The following is a 21,207-nucleotide window of genomic DNA, read 5'->3' on the forward strand; positions in this document are numbered from 1 at the left end:
CTGTAACAAGGAGAACAGCAGCAGACCATACTCTCTCAGCCAACCAAAAGCATTTATCTCTCCCTACTTATCAAAAGCGGTGGGATAAATTGCTATTTTACTGAGCAACCAATTAACGTAATGATTTTTCCCTCTTTCTGTGAGGAGAACAATTTTCAGGAGGAACACTCAAGAGAAACAAGTGTGTGCCCCCAAATCCTCTGTGTACATAGTCCACGTCCACCGCATGGACACAGTGCCACAGACCAAACAAGAACAAATGGCCCAGCAGTTAAATATTTTTGTGACTATGTAAGTTTTATAAAGAATTTTCAACAAGAGATGTAGAATGGTGGAAATGCAATCTACTTTATATCTACCCTGTGCTAAAAGAAAAAAAGTTTCAATTGGGAAGTATTTCTAACTAGAAATATACTTTGAACATTGTTTTTAAAATTAGAATATACATGTTTAAAAGGCTTGGCTTTCCTCCAGTCTATATTCATGATTAGAAGTTATAAAGAAATAAAATTATTAACATCTTAGTATACACTTGGGAACTTTATAAACTGAAACCAACAAAATAATTATTAACAGTCAACACAAAGAGTTTTGCACTGCAAAATCTGATATTCTGTTATATTTTGAAGGTCTCTAAATTAATTTATTTGGAACAGACAAATTCCAAAGAATCTATTATGCTGTAGAGAATGAGAGCTTTTTTAAAAGAATATTTTATAAACCCACTATGTACAGACCCACCATATACCCTTTACTATTATGCACTACAAATTAAGGCAAATGTTGTCATCTTACTTCCAGTATGGGGGCCTCTAATAGGACTCAGTGTTTCTAAATTAAGTTAAGCCTCCAAAGTGCTAACTAGATAAGTTTATTGAAACAAATCTATTATTCATCACAAAGGCAATAATTTTAGTCTGTAGCAAATTTAGAGTCAGTGGTCAAAAGCAAATTATAATTTCAGAAAATCTGCAAAGGAGCTATCATTCCACACTAAAGGGACCCTAGATCCACAGACTGAGGAGGCTTCTCTCCTAGTTCAATGTGACATGAAAGGAAAAGACAGCTTGGTTAAAGGATTCTTGATAGTTACACTCTAAACTGTCTGAAGACCTCACAGAACTTAGAGCGTACAGCTGAACTGCACTGGATTAACAAAGAGAGACAAAAATTACGAAGCCCGGGATTTTCCCTATATAAGAGATGACTTTCAGAATCCGTGTTTTCCAAGGATTTCCAAAACTGTTCTCAGCAGACATTGGCAGCAAGTCCAGCCAGGGTCCCCAGCATGGTCCCACCGTGTCTGTGATGGATGTCTCTCCATTCTGTGCGTGTAAGTGACCATAAAGAAGGCCAAGGTCATTGTTCTGGTCTCAGGGGCAATACACTCATGGGTCCCACTCTGAAGAGTGAGTCACACACTTATAGGCTTGCTCGTTTGCTCCTTGCCTTTTCCTTTCTTTCTTTTTGCCTCATGGAAAAGTACATTTTCACATCTCTAAATGGGCCTATACACAAGCTAAACCATGTTTTCAAAACTTTAAGAATGAGAGGAAGGCTGCTTCTCAAGAGAAACGGCCCATTGAAAGAATTAAGGCAAGCTGTCTTTAATGACCACCACCAAGAAAAATGAAATTAAAAACAGAAGAGTGTCATCTTCTTGGGTGTGTGGAGGCATTTCAAACTAAGTATTTATTCCAAAGCTCGATGGTCACCACAGACTCAGGCATGAGATGTGGGGGGATTGGGGTGGGAGGTGGAACCTTATCGCCAAGTTTACCATGAATTTGTATTATGTTCTGCTGGTCAACATCAAGAATTACATTAAACATGCTGCTGCTAAAAGCATCTGGGGTGAAGCGGAATCTCGGGCATGATAAAATTAAAATGATTTATCCCAAACAAAACAGTCTGAATGCCATATAAAACTGTACGTTTCATATGTACGAAACAGCTAGTTGACTGCCGTGCAAACCCTAAAGTACGGTATTTAAATTCTTCTCTAATCACTGTTAAAGAAAGTATCTGCAGATGTAATGAAAACAAGGACTTCCTTTAAATAATATTGAATTCTTGGGTGGGGAAGCGGCAGGCAGCAAATAAAGTTGCTCGCTGTTTTTCACCCAATTCTCTAATTCCTAACAAAGTTATAAACGGCTATGTCTAAACTCTGCAGGCAAACAGCAGCAAATCCTCCAAGGATATAATGGACTCACGGTGGTGATCCTCATCCCCCCCACCCCCCAAAACCTCTGCAGGACACAGCCCTAATTGTCACTCATTTGTCTCTCTCAGCACCGTCCCAGCTAAAGAACACCAAAACCATTGCTTCGGCTCTAGCCTCATCCTAGGTCTCTGTCCCACTAAAATCAAGGCATGTAAGCTTCAGCCCTAAAACAGATCCGAGGCAAGGCAAAGGAGTTAAAACACTAAAAAGCTCTCTAGGAAAATCTAGAAACAGTTAGCTGGCTGTGACACAGACCTGCCAACACCTCAGCACACAGTGGCAAAGTGCCCAAAAAATGCCACCCTCTGGGTAAACCACTTTCTTGTTTTAACTCGGGATGAAGCTACTACCAGTTGCGGAGAGGCAACTAGGGCATTATTTGGCAACCTGGATTTGACTTCCTGTAATCCTACACCGAAACAGCGCCTAATCAACCTGTACCCTGACACCCAGGCCATTATCACTGGGCCTCCGGCTGCGCGCACCTCCCAGCTCCGGGCTGTTACCTCCCACGGCCTTGGCCACGGCGCCGTTGGGCCTCCCGCGGGCTCCCATGGGGCTGCCGTTCTGCTCCAGCCGGGCCACCTTCACCGGGGGAGGCCCCTTGACGTCGGGGCTGCCGCTCCTTCGGTCGGGGCTGTCCCGAAGACACGGGCTCTCGCTCCGCCGCTCCATGCTGCTCCGATTTGGAGACAAAGTTCCCACCGGCAGGTCGCAATAAAACGCGCAGGGACCTAGGGAGGGGGCGGAGGGGAGGGAAGGGGGAGGGAAAAAAAAGAGGGAAAACCGCTCACACACGTGATAGACGATCAGGCCAGTGGCAGAGCACTGCACCGCAGCCACACAAACTTCCTCCCACGCTGCAGAAGGGTACCGAAGGGTCCCGGGAAAGGAAGTCCCAACCAAACACTGGAGGTCCCAAAGCTGCCCAGAACTTGAGGTGCTAAGACCTGCTCTGTCTCAGGTCCCAAGAGTTAGCCTTCAGTTGTGTGAACAGAGTCGGACCTCGAAGTCCTTAGCAGTACCCCATTCATTGCCGGCAGCACAGGCATTAGCCTCTCTTTGATGGAGATCCCCCACCCCGTCCCCCACTTGGGGGTCAGGGTTTTGAAAGCAAGAGGTCTCACCTGGCCATGGAGGGAGCGAGGACCTACACGGGTCCTTAAGCAAATTAATTGCTTGATAAATGCGCTATGGTCAAGCTGGATTAATGAAACCATGGAATGCCCACTTTTTACCTTTATAGACCAAGTACACTTGTGTACACAAACACACACCTTTGCACAAAAAAAATTAACTATAATTTCACGTGAGTGATCATCCCAAAACACTTTGAGGTTTGGAAAGGCTATCCTTCATCACAGGATCACAATTATTTGGGAGCATTCTTATCTTCATCGTGTCCTGGATGCGGTTGTTGTTGTTGCCCTTTTTTTTTTTAAAGCCATTAAGCATAAAACACGAGAGAAAGAAATCTAAATTCTTAGGTGCAGGAGCACCCTCCACTAATCCTAATTTCTAAATCTGGAAAGTTTTTCTCGAGGTCCCTAGGCGAGCAGTGCTCCATGCAGTTCTCGGCACTCTTCAATTTCGGAGGAGTGACCCGGAAGAAGGGAAAACACCTGATGAAACGGCGCCTACATTGTCACTGAAACCCGTGAGAGGAACCCCGAATACGCCAGGGACACTGAGAATCCTCTAGGGCGCTTTGGACGCGGGAGAAGCGTAGTCGCCACGGATCCAGACAAGGTGGGGAGGGGGGAGACAGAGAGGGTAAGGAAAACTGCGAGAGATGTAGGGAGTGCGCGGAGGGGTTGCGAGTGAAGGCTCCACCGCACTTTCCGGCTTTGCTTAGGCGCGCATGGGAGCCAGAGCCCGGGAACCGCCGGGGAACTTAGCGCGCCCCGGGCTTCCCGAACTCCGGGCGCCGCGTGGGAGCCCTCGCCCAGCATACTTACTGCTTACGGTCTGTCTGAAACTTGGCTGGCTGGGACTCTGTCCATGGAGCAAAAGTAGAGAATCCAGGGTGGAAAGTTTCTGGATGATTTGCAGTGCTGTCCCTGTCTTCCTTTCTCTTTCCTCCTTCCCCTTTCCTTTTCCTCTTCCCCGTTCCTAGCGTTTAAGGTCCTGGGTCAGGGTGTCTTCTTCTGGTTCGGAGATGGTTGTTATGATGATGGGGGGGGGGCGCCGAGGGAGGAGGAGGAAAGGGAAAGGAGGACTCCTCCAAAGGGGCACCAGAGCGAGCGGGGGAGGGGACGGCGGAGGAGGGGGGGAGAGGGGGCTGAAAGAGCCTTTCACACCTTCGGGTAGGAGACCGGTTCTGGAGAGAAAGGGCTGAGGACTGGGAGGCTGCGGCGGCTGCTGGCTCCTACAGCCGCTAGCTCCAGAGGAGGCGCGGCTAGAGTCGCGGGGACCGTGCTACCAAGAGCCGGGAAGGTGCGGAGACCCCAGACCGCGCGCAATAGAAAACGCGGCGGCCGCCCAAGCTGTCACCTCCAACCTCTCCCCTTGCGGCCGCCTCTGCCAGAAGCCAGAGCGGGACTCACTGACAAGCCGCAGAGAGAAAGACACTGAGAGGGAGATGATTATTAGTTGCGTTGAGTCATCAGGCAAAGTGAGTCCTTTTGGGTTGTCCTCGGTTTCCGATTTCTCCCCCTCCCCCTTTCGGTCCCCAGATCTAGCGCCTTCAAAATAATAATTTGGGGTGGGGGTAGGGGATGTCTCTGGGTTATTTCGGGATGGAAATGGGGGGAACGGATCTAAACCCAAGCCAGACTGGTCCACCGCAATGAAGGAGGGGAGTGGGGGGCGGGGAGGAGGGCTGGGGAGGTTGCGGGGGGAGGGGGGCCCCGCCTGGCAGGAAATTAAACATCAATCAATCAATCGCTATGAGCACGGCGACCCATCGAGCCGGGCTGCGGAGGAGGCACAGGGATAGGCGAGGGGTGGGAGGCAGGGAGAAAGGAGGAAGGGGAGAGTCGGAGGTGGGAGCGGGGTGGCAAGGACCTCAGGCACCGCGCGACGAAGGACGGATGGCTGAGGACTGAGTGTGGCGCGAGGCGGTGGCCACGGCCGACGAGTGGGTGCGTCTAGGCGCTGACGAACGCCAGGGCCCAGGGTCTGGTCCTCCTCCTTGTAGCAAGTCCAGGGCGCAGCCGCCTCGCCCAGCCCCTAGGCGCACTCGTCCCGGCGCGCAGGCTGCGGCGACTTGGCGGGCGCTCCGTGCCGCGGCTCGCCGCAGAGGCGCAGACTGGCGCTCGGGAAGCGGCAGAGGCTGCCTCGTCTCCCGGCTCTGTTAACTGCGCCGCAGAGTACTTTCGACTTTGGAGATAGGAAGGCGATCGCCTCCCCCACCCACCGCCTCCGCCCACCACCCACCGCCTCCGCCCCTCGGAGCAACTTTTCTCCGTGCAAGCGAGCTCCCCTTCAGCTCCGAGGCGACCATCCCGGCCCGATGCGCTCCGGGCCGTGTTTGGGGAAGGCCACTTCTCCCTCAGATCGGGTGCGGCCGCGGGTCCGGAACAATAGCCCGGGTGTCCCGAACTCCTGGAGCGAGACTCCGCCCGTCCGGCTTTGGGTCCGGCACTGGAGAGAGGGTTGCTCCGTGGGCACAAGGCATGATGCATCACTGCCACTCTGGCCACAAGGGCTACGTTGCGAGCGGTGCAGCCGAGAGGCCAGAACATCGTGCCGGCCGGGGCGCTGGGGCTGCGCGCCCTGGGGTTGCGGCACCGGAGCTCCTGAAGACCCTCAGCCGCTGGGGACCGAATTCGGGCGCGAGCAGAGCTGAGTTGTGGGGACCTAGCCTCTCCGCGCCGATGAGTCCCTAGCTAGTCTTTCTATGGCTTAGGAGCCACAAACTTTTGCGGACTCGCGCGGCCCTAGCAGTTCGGCTCCCGCCGCGTTACTTGTTTAAGGTGGCGCGGGTACTGCCGGCCCCAACCCGGCTGCGGACCGCGCTTTTGTCTTGGCTATCCCGCATGGGCGCGGACCTCCTTAAAAAAAAAAAAAGCACGTGGGCCGGAGCCCCGGCCCGGGAGAGGTGCCTGCCTGGTCCGGCGTCTGTCAGCCACTGGGACCTCAGAGGAGAAAATATGAACCATTCCTCTCCGGCCTTCGGGCCAGAGAAGCCCCTTGAGCCGGCGGCACCTCCTGTCCCTTCTGTGTACCGGGGCTTTCCCTCCTGTTCCCTAGGACCCCAAGGACTCGGCTTCCACCGGTTGCCAGAGCCACTAGTCCCCCTTAAGAAGCATTGACTGTACGGCGGCGCCAGAGGGCCAAACTAAATTCGGTTTCGGGAAACGCGCTCCGGGCAATTCTCTAAACCCCGGCCTTGAGCTGGGCCATTGGAGGTTGATTCTGAGCTTAGCGCTGGAGACTAGGCTGCTGTCCACTTACTTGGTCATCTCTCCACCCCGCGACCCCCAACGCCCCAAGAGTCCCAAGCCCACGGCCAGGGAGGCCCGAGGGCTTCTGAAAGAAAGAGGGTCCCCGAAAGGAAACCTGTCCCTGGCCTAGATCTCGGTGCCCAGACCTCGGTGAGTCCCACTCAGAGGTGCCGCCCACCAACTTCGCCGTAAGCCCCAGGTGACTAGGGAGCAGCTCCAGGCAGAGGGAGGCCGTCAGGGTAGTAATCCTCCAGGGAGCCACCGCAGTATTAAGAAGCCTTTTTCTTTTCCCTGCTTTTTCCTTCCCCAAATTCCGTGCTCCCATCAACATTCCCAGCCAAAGGGGCTAGAGAAAATCCGAAGCCCGCGAAAGCAAAGTGGCTCAAGTAACTCAACCCTTGAAAGTAGCTAAAGGGGTTTTGGAAGCAATGACAGAAAGAAATTGTAAGTTTTGATCGACAAACTTTAAAAAAAGAACAGTGTTATAGCATATCGAAATGAGAAAGGAGTGGTTCAAAAACTTAGCCATTGCTGTCAAACTTAGCCCGTTTTTAAAATGGAAAATGCATATATCTTATTTATATATTAACGGTAATATCCCCCCATCCTGCCCCGTTTCCCTTCTTACCTTGGTGTTGGAACTACAGAATCCTCCGGCCCAATGTCCACGAACTAAGAAGAATTGATGATATTAGGACTTCAGGACTTCTGGAAAAAATGCAAATCGTTTAGTGGGGATCTTTTTTGTCTGATTCGTCACTATTATTATATCTGATGATGCGAATGGTTGGAACGATTCTATCCTAAGTCATTAATGAGCTATTTTATAAAAAATCACTGTCGGAAAATCGTCGTTTGCGTTTTTGCTAAGGATCACTTCGCTAACCTCACTGGCTTGTGTCAACAGTATAATTATGAACTTCAGCTACACTCTTATAAACAACACGGCAGTATTGTTTAATCGGTTAATATTTTATAAAGTGTAAATATTTTATTATGCTTTAAAGGGAACTATTGATTCTAAATTATTTTTAAAAACAGAAACTATTTAAATAAAGTATACAATTAAGTTCAATTAAATGTGCATTGTGGCTAGATTCCACACCCTTTCAAATTCATTATTTCTTTTGTCTCTTTTTGATAATGAAAAGAAAATCTACCATTTGGGACAAAAATTCTAAATTATTTAAAATTACATTTTAAAAATTAAGCAAATTACATTTAATATACTTGAAAATGTGGAATTCGATGTTGTTATTAAAACTGTACTTTGAATGTTGGCAGATTATTTTTAGTAGAGCATTTTCAAATTTCTCTCGTTTTGCAAAAGGAGAATTCTAGAAAGTTTTGCCTTGCACACCCAGTGTGAATTTTTCCCTTTAAGTTTTGTCTCCAATGAAGGCCTCTTCTGTTTTCCCAATTCGGTTTTGTTAACTTCATTTCAACTAAAGCAAATTATTTCAAACACTTCTAGTCACTACAGCAAGTTATATTTTAAATAATACTTTTAAAACGTTTGTCATTATTTTCATTTTAAAAACAGTAAATAAATATGTTTGATAATTCAAGAAATGCTTGGTTTCATTTTTGTATTCCCCATGATGCTTTATTTCCAAACACTTTTTGAAACAATCACACTTTTTAACATGGTATAAATACACTTGTCTTTTTAAGTACTTTGATCCAAAACTCTCCCGACCCCACACACACCAGATTAAGAAACAGCTCCCTTGTGCTCAGAATGTAAAGTTTTGGAGCGGGGGGGGGGGGGGGGGGGTATGTTTTCTCAGTTGTTTCCGACCTACATTTTTTGAGGATGATCTACTCAAACTTTTCTCGGATTCTCCTAGCCCTAAAATTTCCCCCTAATGTTAAGTAGTCAAAAGCCGCCTGTCTTTCACAATCACACTGTTATTATTTTTTAAGCAACAACAACAACAACAAGAACAACAACAAAACACTGGGACTTTCTATGCTGGGGTTAAGTGCACATAGTTTCTTTGCTAGACTGCTTTTCTTTCTTCCCAGGCCTACATCCCCTTAAGGCCTGGCCTGCACTTTTAATGACAGTGGCGTTTGCTTTCTCCAGTTGCCTCTGCGGTTTGTGCGGGTCATCTGCCCAGGTCAACTTCCGTGGTGTGCTAGGATTACACCACCTAGGCCCGACTGCCCTGATAGGACGCAGAGTGCCAAGCAGAGTGCCTTTGCATCTTTTTGGCCACGGCCTCTGAAGGCCCACCATTCACCCCCCCAGCCTCTCTGGCTCTCAAGTTCGGTGACCCAGGCACTTTCAGAGGTGCGCTCTTTTAGAGCACTGAAAATTTGTGCTGTTTTTTTTTTGTTTGTTTGTTTGTTTTTTTTCTCTCCACCCCAGGGCACACATTTCAAACTTCGTGGGAACCGCCACCTTAAAAGCCTTCGAAGGGACGGCTTCTAGGAATCAAAACGAGCCAAAAGCTTCTCCTGGAGTTGGCCCCTCTAGGGGCGGGGAGTGGGGAGCGAGGGGGAATTATTTCTTTCTAAGGATGCCCATGTTGTGTCTGAAGCCAATTTCCGTCTCGGACTGTCCGTGGAAGGTTAGGCGACCAACACTTTAAAAGACCTCATACTGCCGCTGCGTTTAGATTGCAAATCCAGCGAGTCAAGTGGACGTGGAGCTGGTGGCCCGGATATGGGAGAATCCGGACAGGCTTTGGAGGAGGAAGAGCAGTTCCTCTAGGATGAGCTTAAGCTAACTTTTTTAGACTACTCTGGAGACTGACCAGAGCACAGCGACAGGCGACACTTACTTCGTTATCACCCAGCTTCCTTGTTGGCATCAGAACCCAAGAGATCAACCCGCGCCAGGCAAAAATGACAGGACTCACAGTTGTCCTAGCCGCTCTAGGGGCCTGGGCGGGGGCGATGCGGTAGGACAGCCTAAGAGGTGGTGGGATTCTTCCCAGGGTTCGCACAGGAACATGCCTGTGAGGCCTGGTCAGAAATGCGCCGCAAGGGATTGGGGTAGGGAGTTGGGCAACTAGTCTAGGAGAGCAGAGCTGCCTAGGTGTCTGGGGAGTTGGAGTTCAGGACAACACAGTGTGCCAAAGCACAAGGAGCAAAAAAAAGTGCCAAGCGTTACTCTGTCAACTGTCCCAGGGAAGACCTGCGACTTTCTGTCAGAGGTCCTAGGTGACAGAGACAGCTCTGCTTTTTAGAAGGAGGGTGGTGAGGGGACAGGTTTAAGAGCTGGGAGAGTACTTGGACGAAGATTTGGTTATTAGACTCCCAATCACCGTGTGGGAAACCCGGGAAAGGCCGAGAACACCGCTGGCGACTCAAAGCATAAATAACCCCAACGCCATGGCTCCTGGGATCGACGTACGTTCTTTCTTTCTTTCTTTCTTTCTTTCTTTCTTTCTTTCTTTCTTTCTTTCTTTCTTTCTTTCTTTCTAATGCCTTAATAGGTAATTTCCTTCCGTAGCAACGAGAAAACAACTGCCTAGTTAATGTAGTCTATGCGTAGAAATCTACTACAAATGATGGAAATTAACAAGGCAGGAGGGAGAAAAGGCCAAAGGAACCGCCGCGGCCAATCGTCCCCATCTTGGGGCTGAGCTGTTTTCCTTTGGAGAACGCCGCGCGAGACCTAGAAATTCAGGCCCAAAGCAAAGATCTAGAGACCAAGGCTAGTAGTCAAGGTCCCTCCACCTCCTAGACCGGGTCACTGCTAGGGGTCCCCGCCCAGAATCCAGGCGATGCCTCCCTTACAGCGCCACCGCGTGGGCTGCGGCTGAAACCTGCTGCGCTGCCCGGAGCGAGCCTTTCCGCAGCGCCGAGAATCCTCAGGTTAGTGAGGAGTAGAGCGGGTGCGGTGCCTGCCCAGGGCACCATCAGACTACTCAACACCGAGATGGGACCGCGTATGCAAAATATTCTTGCCTGCAGTTGCGTCCAGACTCTTGTAATGAAAACTACACCTTCCACCAGCATCCCAAACTCCTGGCAGGCCGACCCGCACCACCCTAGCCCGGGCAGGGGAGCTCAGGCTGTAGGATGCGAGGCAGCCCTACACGGAGCAATCGCCAGAGCTTACTGTGACTTAAGCTGCTAGGCTCGAACCTCACAGAGAACTTGTTCTAGCCAGGACGCAAGGTCTAGGCACTTACTGGGACCACGGATGAGGCACGTAGTCGGTGTATCCTGCGGACCAAATTGCTCAGGGACTGATCGGGGATGTAGAACACTTCGTTGGCTGGCGCTTTCACTTTTCCCAGGGTAACTGGAAACCCACCAGGCACTCTCTTAATCCAATAGGGCTTGATCCCCTAACTAAAATCCGTGTGGCTGAGACGCCAGCGTCACGGGACTCTGTCCTCTTTATCCACGGTGCCTTCCCTCCGCGTACTGAGAATAAGCCCAACAGAGCTAGGTATCACCTGGCGCCAGTCTGGAGTCACATTAAGACGTGACTTAGAGTACTTTGCGAGGAAGGGTGGTTGTTGTTGTTGTTGTTGTTGTTGTTTAATAAATTCAATTCTCTACCCATCCCCTCACTCGCACACACACAAATAAGTACACGGTGGAACTGCCAGCTATTGAAGGGAATAGCTGGCTCAGAAAGGTGTAAATTCACCTAATGCCCACCCTAATTATAACAGGCGCATACCCTGGATTCCCGAACGTGCAAGTTCCATGCCGGGTCAGATCTGGGTCTTTGGAAGTAGTGACCAGTGCCACCCAAAATATATCACTGCAGTCGGGAGGGCTCAGCACTCCGCGACCCCTTGGCCTGCTCTCCCACAGCCTCAGCAGCAGCAGTGACCAGTTCATTTCTGATACCTGGTACCCCGGACCATCTTACCCTGCCAAGCCTCACAGTCCCGGCCAAGTGGCTCACCTCCGCTCTCTGCGCTTGCCTTCGCCCCTCTTACCCAGTCCCTAGTGAGAAGTGGTGGGTCTACAAGGCGCCGACGCTGGCTGCTCACCTCCAAGAGCCAAAGAAGGTGCCCTGGGCGTCTCAGGTCCAGCCCCGAGGTTGATTTAAATAACTAATAAGCTCAGAGAAATTTTACGAGGGGAACTTTTCCTTTTAGTATCAATAAAGCTTAGTAATTGGATTTGTTGGTTACCTATGCTCTCCTCTCTTCTCTCTCTCTCTCTCTCTCTCTCTCTCTCTCTCTCTCTCTCTCTCTCTCTCTCTCTCTCTCTCCTCTCTCCTCCCCGTTTTCAAAAAAAAAAAAAAAAGGAGTGACTAAGTGGTGTGCTTTTGTGTAGTGTGTGTGAGTGTGAATGTAAGAAAAATGTTTGTTTTGTTTGTTTTCAAAGCCCTTTGCGTACAGAACAATCATGGTTGCGCTTAGGAGTGGAGAGTTTTGAAAGGTGAACAGTGGTTATTTCGGAAGAGAAAAAAAGCACAAAAAATAGAAAAGGAAGAAAGGTTCTAAACACTCTACCATTTTACGTGACAGTTTAAGCGAACTGTTTTTCCTTAAGAGAACTGTGTGTCCTTAATATTGCCTTTTAACTAATTTTCACTGTGTTCAGATTCATGGATTTTAGTGATAATTTGGTTTTAGTAAAAAGTTCGTGCCATAATACAATTTAAATTTTTATTTTTACTTCTACTTTGAGCATTTTTCCATTAGTAGACATTTTCCTGTCTGTGTGTTAAGGTTTAAATTTTAAGATAGAGATTGTTCTGTGTACAAGAATTGCTTCTAGTCAATTAATTAGTGTCTTTGCAGTCGTTCCAACCTATACGAAAATCTTGGACAGTAAAACAACCGGAGTGGTTTTCACCAAGCATGTGGATTTCTTGTTTGTTTTGTTTTTCTTCTTTTACACATAGAAGTTAAAGACTGGATTTAAAAAAAAAACGACTTGGAAACGTGTTGTGTTTAAATTTACCTGAAGTTCAATTCCTTTTCAAAGACAGCACAGCTAATATATACAGGTGTCATTCAAACAAAATGAGGAGCGTTTTTGCCACAGCTTTATTAATAGGATCGGATACTAAGTTGTCAGAGATTTCGGTTTTCCAGGGGGCAAAGTGTTGGCTTCTGAAGTTACCAGAAGCATACCCAAACCTGTGCTCACACTTCTCCCGTGTTTTCACTATACTTGGGGATATTTTTCCGTTTCACTGTTAGCTAGGAAATTGGGAGGTTTTCCTTGTTCCTGTGGTTTTAGGCTGTGAGACCTGAAGTAGGCTGAGGGTTACCTCTGCCAAGTAACTTCCAGAGTTCAGAGACTGCATCTACCCCTCTTCACATTCCAGAGGAAAGAGGTATCTAGCTGACCTACTATGCTTGTCCCTCCTTATCCAGAGAGCAGCAACACAAGGGGGCCTGACCATTCACACTCTTAGAAGGTTCCCCCAGCCACACTGATGTTCAGCTAGGTGCAATGATACCAGCACATCCTGAAAAGCTCCTGTGGACCAGTATCTCTTCTTCCTGCCTTCAAAGAGGGTTACTGGCAAACAACTTTCCTTTCCATTGGCTCTCCACCAAGTTCCTGAAAACACCCATCACCTTCTGCTGTCTTGGCTTCTCCAGCAACCAGGGCAGTGCAATGCCTGTGTCCAGGGAGCTCAGCGTGAGTCATCTTTGTTCTCTGCATTGGTAGTGTTGAGGAATGAAGCATTCTCTCCTACTGTTATGTGATTTTGAGGAAATGGCAGGGAAAGTTGGAAGGATTAAGAAGAAAAGTGCAGGACTGAATGGGAGTGGGGTAACCTGGAGCCTTAGTGCTGGGCACCTCTGTCTCCTCCACCTGGCCTCTGGGTTGTCCACTACTGGCTCCCTACTCTGGACTTGGGTCCCAACAGCGCTGCCCTGGGGACTCTGGCTTTCCTTCATAACTCCCTGTTATCCTGAGTTTTGGTTTCGGTTCATCTGTTTTCTGAGGATGCAGAAAACCCACTTTTATTCTTTTTTTTCTCGTCTTGCCTCACTTGCACTTTTTTTTTTTTAAAGAGCATCGCTCAACCCTGGTTTCTGCCAGACCCTCTGCCATCTCCCCGAGTTCTCTGTATAAGAGCAAGAAGTGATTTGTCTGTTTATAGCAGGTTTAATTAAGACAGTTATGTGCCGTGAACTCTTTAGGCGCCAATCAATGCACTTTGATTTGGAAAGTCAAATAGAATCACGTCTTATGGTTGCAGCGCCGCTGGCCGCCCAGGCTCTTGAAAACACTGGCTGTCTTCCTACACCTACCTCGAGGGACCTGCGCTAATTCCCGGTAGGACAAGCTGCTCTTTGAGTTCCTAGAGACCTCTAGAGAGGTTTTAGGGCCAGAGAGAAATCTTCCCCGTTAGAAACGTGAAGGGCTCAATGCTCAAAATGTTCCTGGTGGCTGAGAAGCTGGCACTGGACTTCTGGGACTAGATTTAACTTCCCAAATGTGGCACCCCAAGGCCTTTAACCTGCGGCTTCCGCCCTCCTCACCATGACTCCAGGTTCATATCTCTCTACTTTCCCCCAAGAAATGCCTTCCCTCCCCTCAACTCCGCTCCAGTCCTGGCTGTTTTCTGGTTTATTATTGAAAACTCCCAGAAACTGGAGTGTTGGCACTTTTAGGACGGTGACCACACCTTTGCTTTTTTCTGTCCCTCCCATTCCACCCAAAGTCTTCCTCTCTCCTAAGAAAAGGGGGCAGTGGGGTGAAGATCTGAGATAACTCCCTCCCAGACAATGTTGAATGGGAACCCCTGGACTCAGGGGCGAATAGGTTTTTGACATTAAGCCTTAAGTGCTGAGCACCCCTCTTCCTTCCCTCAGAGCTGACCAACAACTTAGTCCTTATCACCCTTGAGATTCAAGACTCCTCCCTCCCCAAACCACAGGTCTGCCACCAGCTGTCAGAGTATCACCAGCAAGAGATACACACCCTCCCCTCGCCAAAAATCGAACTTTTAAAATCTAACAAGAGCATTTCTCATTCCCAACCCTAGGGCCTCTCCAGGATGGCTAGAGCAATCTAAAACATTGTGATTGTTTCTGTATGGGTCAGAGAAGAGAGAATGGGGAAGGTTTGACCAGAAAGCAGTAAAGAATGACTCTTTTGGCCTTCGCTGAGACCCTGACAGGGCCCATTTTGGCAAGCTGAGTGTATATCCCCTCCAGGAGTGGGGGTAGGGGGGAAAGGCTGCGATTATGATTCTGGCCTCTTCCTCCTTTTCCCCCCTCCACTCTGTATTCCTGTGTAAAGGCAAACCTAGAAAGATGAAGTGGTTACTACCAGAGTGGCCAGTAACTCTCCTCGTTGTGTTGGAGTTACATTTTAGGAAGAAGGAGCGATAGCAATTGGGTAGCTTTGGGCTCAGCTAACTGGCCTGTGTTTACTTAAGGCTTGGGACCTAGAGTGAAGGGAGTCAGGCTTGTGTGACTCAGTATTCACTCTAGCACTTCCTAGCTGAGCCAGCGAGGGAGCAGACTCTGTGAATATATATATATATATATATATGAATGAATGGGCCCCGTGGTGCTAGCTCTAAGAGGCAAGTTTTAGTTAATTGTAGTGTGGGCAGATGCTGGCAGTTGCCAGCCCCTCCCGCCTGAAAGTCCCCGTGTCTAAGCAAGATTGAGGTGGCTGGGCTGCCCAGCAGCTCCCGCCCTTCAGACCCCAGCTCAGGTCCTGGCAATCTCTGCACTTTGTCATCACGCGCGAGTATTTGACATTCGCAATTATCTGCAAATACCCTGATGGGTTTGTATATGAAACACTTTTTTTCTTGCCTTAAGGTTTGAATCTGGTAAATTTCAGACAAGTGGTTGGGGGAGGGGTGACCCTAGAGACCATCGGACCAAGGCAGTGAAGACAGTTCTGTGGAGGTGGGCGACCGAACCGACAGGTCCATATGGCTGTCATGGTTCCCTTAGCATCACCACAAATAAAGGCCTATCCAAGGTTAGAAAGGGTCCAGGCCAGAAACCTAGAGTCCACTTCTGAAAGAATGCAGTCCAATCTCCAGAAAGAGGCTGCGTGCCCAGGGCGGTGCTACCACAGACCAACCTCCAAAGTTAATCATCTTGATAAATACAGAGGTCACTAACAAGCCTGGTGGTCATCACCGAAACTGTCAATCACCAGTTTTGGATCCTGTGGCCAAATTTACTTACTCAAAGAGCCATCCCAGAGAGCCCTGTGCTTAGAGTTCCCCCTCTGACCAGGGAAGTAAACCCTGCCTATTTTCAAAGAATAGGATGCCCCTTTGACCCCTCCTTCTGTCTCAGGATCCTCAGGGTGGGGTTTCTAAATGCAGAAGATAGCTCACCACCCTTACATCTCACTTTCAGGGCCACCTGTCTGCAACAGGGAGGGAAGGGGACAGGACATGGGCAGGGGACGGGAAAGGAGGGGAGGGAGGGGAGAGGAGGAGAAGAGAGGAGAACAGAGCAGAGGAAAGGAGAGGAGAGGAAAAGAGGGAAGGGGAGGGGAGGGGAGGGGAGGGGAGGGGAGGGGAGGGGAGGGGAGGGGAGGGGAGGGGAAGGGAGGAGAGGAGAGGAGAGGAGAGGAGAGGAGAGGAGAGGAGAGGAGAGGAGAGGAGAGGAGAGGAGAGGAGAGGAGAGGAGAGGAGAGGAGAGGAGAGGAGAGGAGAGGAGAGGAGAGGAGAGGAGAGGAGAGGAAAACGGTGGCAGGCCTTTAGGTACAGGCCTAAAAACATGGCTAATCGAACTCTGTGCTTTCTCAGAAACCTGGTTCTGGCCCGGGCCAGAGTCCTAGGATCTTGAGCCCGGAGACTAGGTGGAGCTCCCGCAGCCCAGGCACTGCAGGCTTGGAGTCTATCTCTCCAACAAGCTGAGCTCCTCTGTGTCAGGCACATTGGCAACTTGAGAAAAACTTCTTAAAAGCCCTTCCCCACGTTGTTATTTCGGCTCAGCTACAGACAACCAAGCTAGTCCCTTCTCAAACCTATTTTCTTATTCCGATAAATCTCCGATTTTATTCCGATAAAATCCCCGGGAGGAGGGGTTAGCTTAGAGAAAGGTGTTTGGAGGGATGGGGGAGGAGGGGTTAGCTTAGAGAAAGGTGTTTGGAGGGATGGGGGAGGAGGCGTGCAGCCCTGCCCCGAAAGGCAGTGCTGGACTTTATGAAGTCTGTCTCTGTAACTCCAAACTGAGAGGAGGCTTGCTAAAAAGTATTCCCTTTCCTTTAAACCTTTAGACCTTTAAACCTGGCTCGCACCCCACCGCCCTCATGGAGAAACCTGAAATGAGGTTTGGAAGGGCACGGCCTTCTCCTTTGGGCTCGGCCTCTTATGGTAATAAAGTGTGAGTAGTTTTCTTTGTCTTCACAGACACTTGGCGCACTTGACCCAGGAGTAACCTATACTAGTGGCTACTTCACCACCAGGTCGCAACTTTCTTATAGCATTCCCAGATATCAGCCAGAGACACCCCCTGTGACCGCTTTCTCACTCCCTTCTTTGGAACCAGATCCCTAGTTTGAGCCCCAACCCCACCTTTAGATCTTCTGCCTAGGCCTTGCCTCTGTGGAGAGCATCGTGGGGTCTCAGCTCCTCAGCAGGGGCGGGAGTGAACAGGTGAGACTCGAGGAGCCTTTGCGGGATGGAGAATCGCGGCCAGCTCAGGAAGCAAATACAAGACACCGGATCAAACCTTTACTCCTCCACTTCCCACCACCGCTCCGCATTTTGAAAGGTGTGTGTCAGCTATAGTCTACCAGCCAGCGCACTGCCAGGAAGTGCCCCACAGACTGGGTTAGACTTTGCTTATTTGGCCAACTCAGTAGTCTGCTCCCTATTCACCCTTAGTCTCCAGGCAGCGCACCCTTTGGTAGAACTGATGACTGCTTTGACCCAGCAGAGCGCGCCCTGCACTAACCTGAATTCAGAGAGAACCTTCTTCGGAGCTCCGCATTGCGCACCCCTGAAGGAGCTGGCGCTGAGACCTCCTGTTCACATCCTTCTGCTCTGGAACTAATCGAAACCCTAGTCCATCTCCTCAGATGACTTCATTTTGGAGCGTTACTCTCATCCGAGGTGAGGGAGGGATATACCCAAGAGGAGGAACTACAGGGGCTGGGGCCTCCTCTGCTCATCTGATAATTTGCCTTGGGGGTTCCGCTTAAAAGGTGTGGAAGCTCAAAAAAAAAAAAAAAAAAAAACAAAAACAAAAAAAACAAAAAAAAAAACCCGAGAATGTATTGAGCCTAGATCTCGCAGGGCAACTGGAGTTAAGGAGATGTGTGAAGATCACACAAGGGTCCCAGGCAACCTCCCTTCACCCTATCTCCACCTTAATCAGCAACTCTGGTCTTCCTTAGATTAGCCACCGATTTCAGAGCCAGCGCTTCTGGCCTTACTTACTACTAATTGCTTGTGCTGGGCAATGCTCCTTAGTGTTTCTGAGGGGCATAAGCAGACCATGCCATCCACAGCTTTCTAACTCCACCTTCGAAGCCAAAGTGCTAAGGAAGCAGCACATTGTCTTCTAGGTCCCTGCCACCTATGAGTCCCGGCCTAGAGTCACCTGGCTTGTTTCCTGGGTCCCCTTCCACGGGTACTTTCCTCTTTGGCCTGTGGATACTTGAACCCAGAGCAGAGGAGTGAAGCTGGTGCCCAGAGGGTTGTTCATTTCCGGTGTTGCACGGAGCAGGCGCATCTCAGTGTGTTAGTTGGTCAGGAGACTGCAGATGTGCAGATGCACAAATACTGTATTTTTCCTGCACACCAGTACATGCACACATACATACTGTGGTAGAACGGTGGTCCCACAGATTTTGACCCTTGTTTTAAATATATTATGGCATCTAATCTCTTCCCATTCGAGATGTCTCAAGTTGTTTATTTCCAGAGGGCTTTATGTAACATCGGCACAAATTGGAGCATCTAGCCTATGAGACCTGCAGGCTTTATCTCAAGATGATCAACCTCAGAGTTCCTCTCCAGACCTCAAGAATTTCAGGGAGGATTCAGAAGCTTTTAAGCTTTGACTAGTGCTTTAAGAACAGTATTGCAAGAAGAGCTATGTGTGTGTGTGGGGTGGGGCGGAGTAGGGAGATGGCTTAAGTACTGTGATAGATGTGTATGAAAGTGTGGGAATCCACTATTCTGTATGCTAACTAAGCATGTAATAAAGGAAGAGAAACAACACCAACCCAGGGCCAAGAGGAAAGTAATGAACTAAACTGAAAATTCCGTGTGCCCAGTGTGGTGATGTGTACCTGCACTGCCTTCTGGTCAGTACCTTCTCCAACACAAAATGGACTCTCTCTTTAAAAACAAATCTGTCCTGCTATGGGGAATACAATGGTAACTGTAGGGTGGTTGCCCTCCTAAGGGCACAGCCTCTCCAGAGATAACGTAAGAGCTGAGGTTTTCACACTTGGAAGCATGCCTAAAGGTCATCTGGTCTATCCTCAACAGTTCACAAATGACAGGAGCTGATAGAAGACAAAGAGCCAGTCTTCAGGGAAGAGCACAGACTGCAGATCTTCTCCATAACATTGGGTCTGCCATAGCTATAATGACAGGGATATAATGACCGTATCCCTAAATGACCTCTTAGGTTCCATATAGTTCAGTAAGCATGCTACTTAATGCTGTCACTTATATTCATATTGGACACGTTTATCATCATTGTAATAAATTCTATAAATAAAAGTTAAGTGACATGGTCACCCTCCTTGATTGCCTTCCTTTCAGTTTTGCAATGTCAACACAACACTATCATTCACAATTTCACATCACCCATCTTATTCGTATTCTTGTTCACGAAGGCAGAGACACATTACAAATGGAAATGTCTGTGTCTTTTTCCGTAACTAATGTCTGATCCCTGGCAAATGGAGCTATGATGTCATCGAAATGGATATCGGACAAGGTACCAATTGATTTATTGACTTCCCTTCTTCAAAGTCCTTAGAGAATTAGAGAGAAGACGGAAAAAGCACAAGTCGGCTGAGATGCTCAATACTTACTGCGCTACACGGAAAAAAGAAATGGCACTTGGCTGAGACAATCACCAACTCAGAAGTTTTGGTCAGATGAGCTTCATAAAGGGGGCGACACTGAAATCATTCAGAGCATCCACCTGTTTTTCCCCAACTCACTCCGTTCACTTGTCCACCAAATGCCAGTGTTTGAGAAGCCACGCTCAATAGTTTCCAGTCAGGCAGCAAGGAGAGAAGCAGGAATGTGGCTAGAAATTCCAGAAGCTATATAGTATCCCTAAAATACCTGACACTTGAGGCTAATTTCAAAAGGGCCCCCTGTCTTCCAAAGGCTGTTGAGACATCTCATTTGGGAATGGATGAGTTTCCTGTGGTCTAAACCTGTCATGGTTTCATGGCAGAGATAGTTCTGATGGTCTTTAGCTCCATAGGAGAGGGTTCCAGGGCAGAGAAAGATCTTCTTGGTCCCCCCCTCAATACTTTTTTCATGTGTACACCACATGTGTGTAGGTGCCCAGAAGAGAGTGTCAGATCCCCAGGAGCTGGAGTTGTAGACAGTTGAGAGTTTCCCAGACATGAGTACTGGGAACTGAACTCGGGTCCTCTAGAAAAGCAGGAAGTGCTTTTAACAGCTTTTCGGACCCACTGAATCAGTTTTTTTTTTTTTTTTAAAGAGAATCACTTTGAATCATATCCTGTTAAAAATAACTCCCAGAGAAAGTCCACATTGTAACATCTGTTAAGGAATTAACACACATGCCAGTGTCTGCAGCAAAACTATAAACAGCTGAACAAAAGCAGACTTCAGACTTCCTCTCCTTGAGCCCTTGGGATGAACAGGCTTTACCAAGGACCTTACCTCAGTGTCTTCTAAACACAACTGCATGCTAGCTGCTGTGTGTGCTTTCTACACACTACAAGACAAATCTGAGTGTCATTGTCTGCCAGGTTTCCTGTCACTTTGCCCTCATCCTCTAGATTTAACAGCATCTGGGCACTTCCACACCTTCTGTGTACTGAAGAACTTCCTCCAGAAGAGCAGCGTGTATAGTGTTTCTGGTATAGTTCATATTCCCTCAGTTCCAGTCCCCACCTTGAGGCTGGGTGCTAGGTACTCTCTTCTCTGGGAGAAACTGGGGGAGGAAGGGGAAAGAGAATGGTGTGGATCCTGTCTATTCCTCTTTCTCAGCCAGAAATTGGTGTTGAGCTGCAGCAGAAAACCACTCTTGTGGGAGGTGAGTTTACTTGAGCAATAGAATCCATCTCCTTGCAATGCCCTTAAAGACCGGACATTTCTGCAACTGCTAAGGGGAAATAACTAAGTATGCTTCCGAATTTTAAACCTAAAGATGAACTCACTGGTTAGCAATGTGAATTTGGAGGGTAAGCTTTTCTTTCTGAGCCTCATACTCCTTCTTTGTGAAATGAGCAACATATTCACATAGTTACTGCACAATATTGCAAGGATCAAACAATGCACCATGTGTCATGTGCCTGGACAACTCCTGGAGCATAGTAAAAAACCACCCCCTGCTCTGTGTATAAAATATAGTGATTATTAATTTAATTTATCCTCCCCTTCCCGCATTGAAAATTACTGAACTTAACTAAGAAATTAAACATTAGCTCTACCATAGTTAGCAGGAGGTCGTGGAGATAGGCCACGCCAATGTCATCCACAGAAATCTGGGC

General features: G+C 48.6%; 1 protein-coding gene and 2 long non-coding RNA genes across 6 annotated transcripts in view; 2 read left to right on the forward strand and 1 right to left on the reverse strand.

Moving 5' to 3' along the window:
- Satb2 (SATB homeobox 2) overlaps positions 1-7,282 on the reverse strand; it is a 181,869-nt gene extending 174,587 nt beyond the window's left edge. The window contains exons 1-2 of one of the 3 annotated variants that reach the window (XM_087567273.1): positions 4,186-5,530; positions 2,713-2,961 (exon numbers count right to left, since the gene is read on the reverse strand). In XM_087567273.1, coding sequence (XP_087423399.1) covers positions 2,713-2,902 — 190 coding nt within the window. In that variant the 5' untranslated portion in view covers positions 2,903-2,961; positions 4,186-5,530. 3 annotated transcript variants of the gene reach the window in all.
- The window catches only part of LOC102549320 (uncharacterized), a 79,703-nt gene continuing 63,006 nt past the window's right edge, over positions 4,511-21,207 (forward strand). Inside the window, exon 1 of the long non-coding RNA XR_015629134.1 lies at positions 4,511-4,841. This is a non-coding gene — a long non-coding RNA (uncharacterized LOC102549320). The remainder of the gene's footprint in view (positions 4,842-21,207) is intronic.
- On the forward strand, positions 13,134-19,242 carry LOC148003736 (uncharacterized). Of its 2 annotated transcripts, XR_015629133.1 has the most exons (6): positions 13,134-13,194; positions 13,763-14,056; positions 16,765-16,871; positions 17,082-17,261; positions 17,427-17,602; positions 18,989-19,242. It is a non-coding gene; the product is annotated as an uncharacterized LOC148003736 (long non-coding RNA). The 2 variants fall into 2 exon arrangements; XR_015629132.1 differs by lacking the exon at positions 18,989-19,242 and having other exon boundaries at positions 13,162-13,194; positions 17,427-17,706.

Source organism: Rattus norvegicus, chromosome 9, assembly GCF_021556685.1.
Source record: "Rattus norvegicus strain SHRSP/BbbUtx chromosome 9, alternate assembly SHRSP_T2T, whole genome shotgun sequence".
Lineage (NCBI taxonomy): Eukaryota > Metazoa > Chordata > Mammalia > Rodentia > Muridae > Rattus > Rattus norvegicus.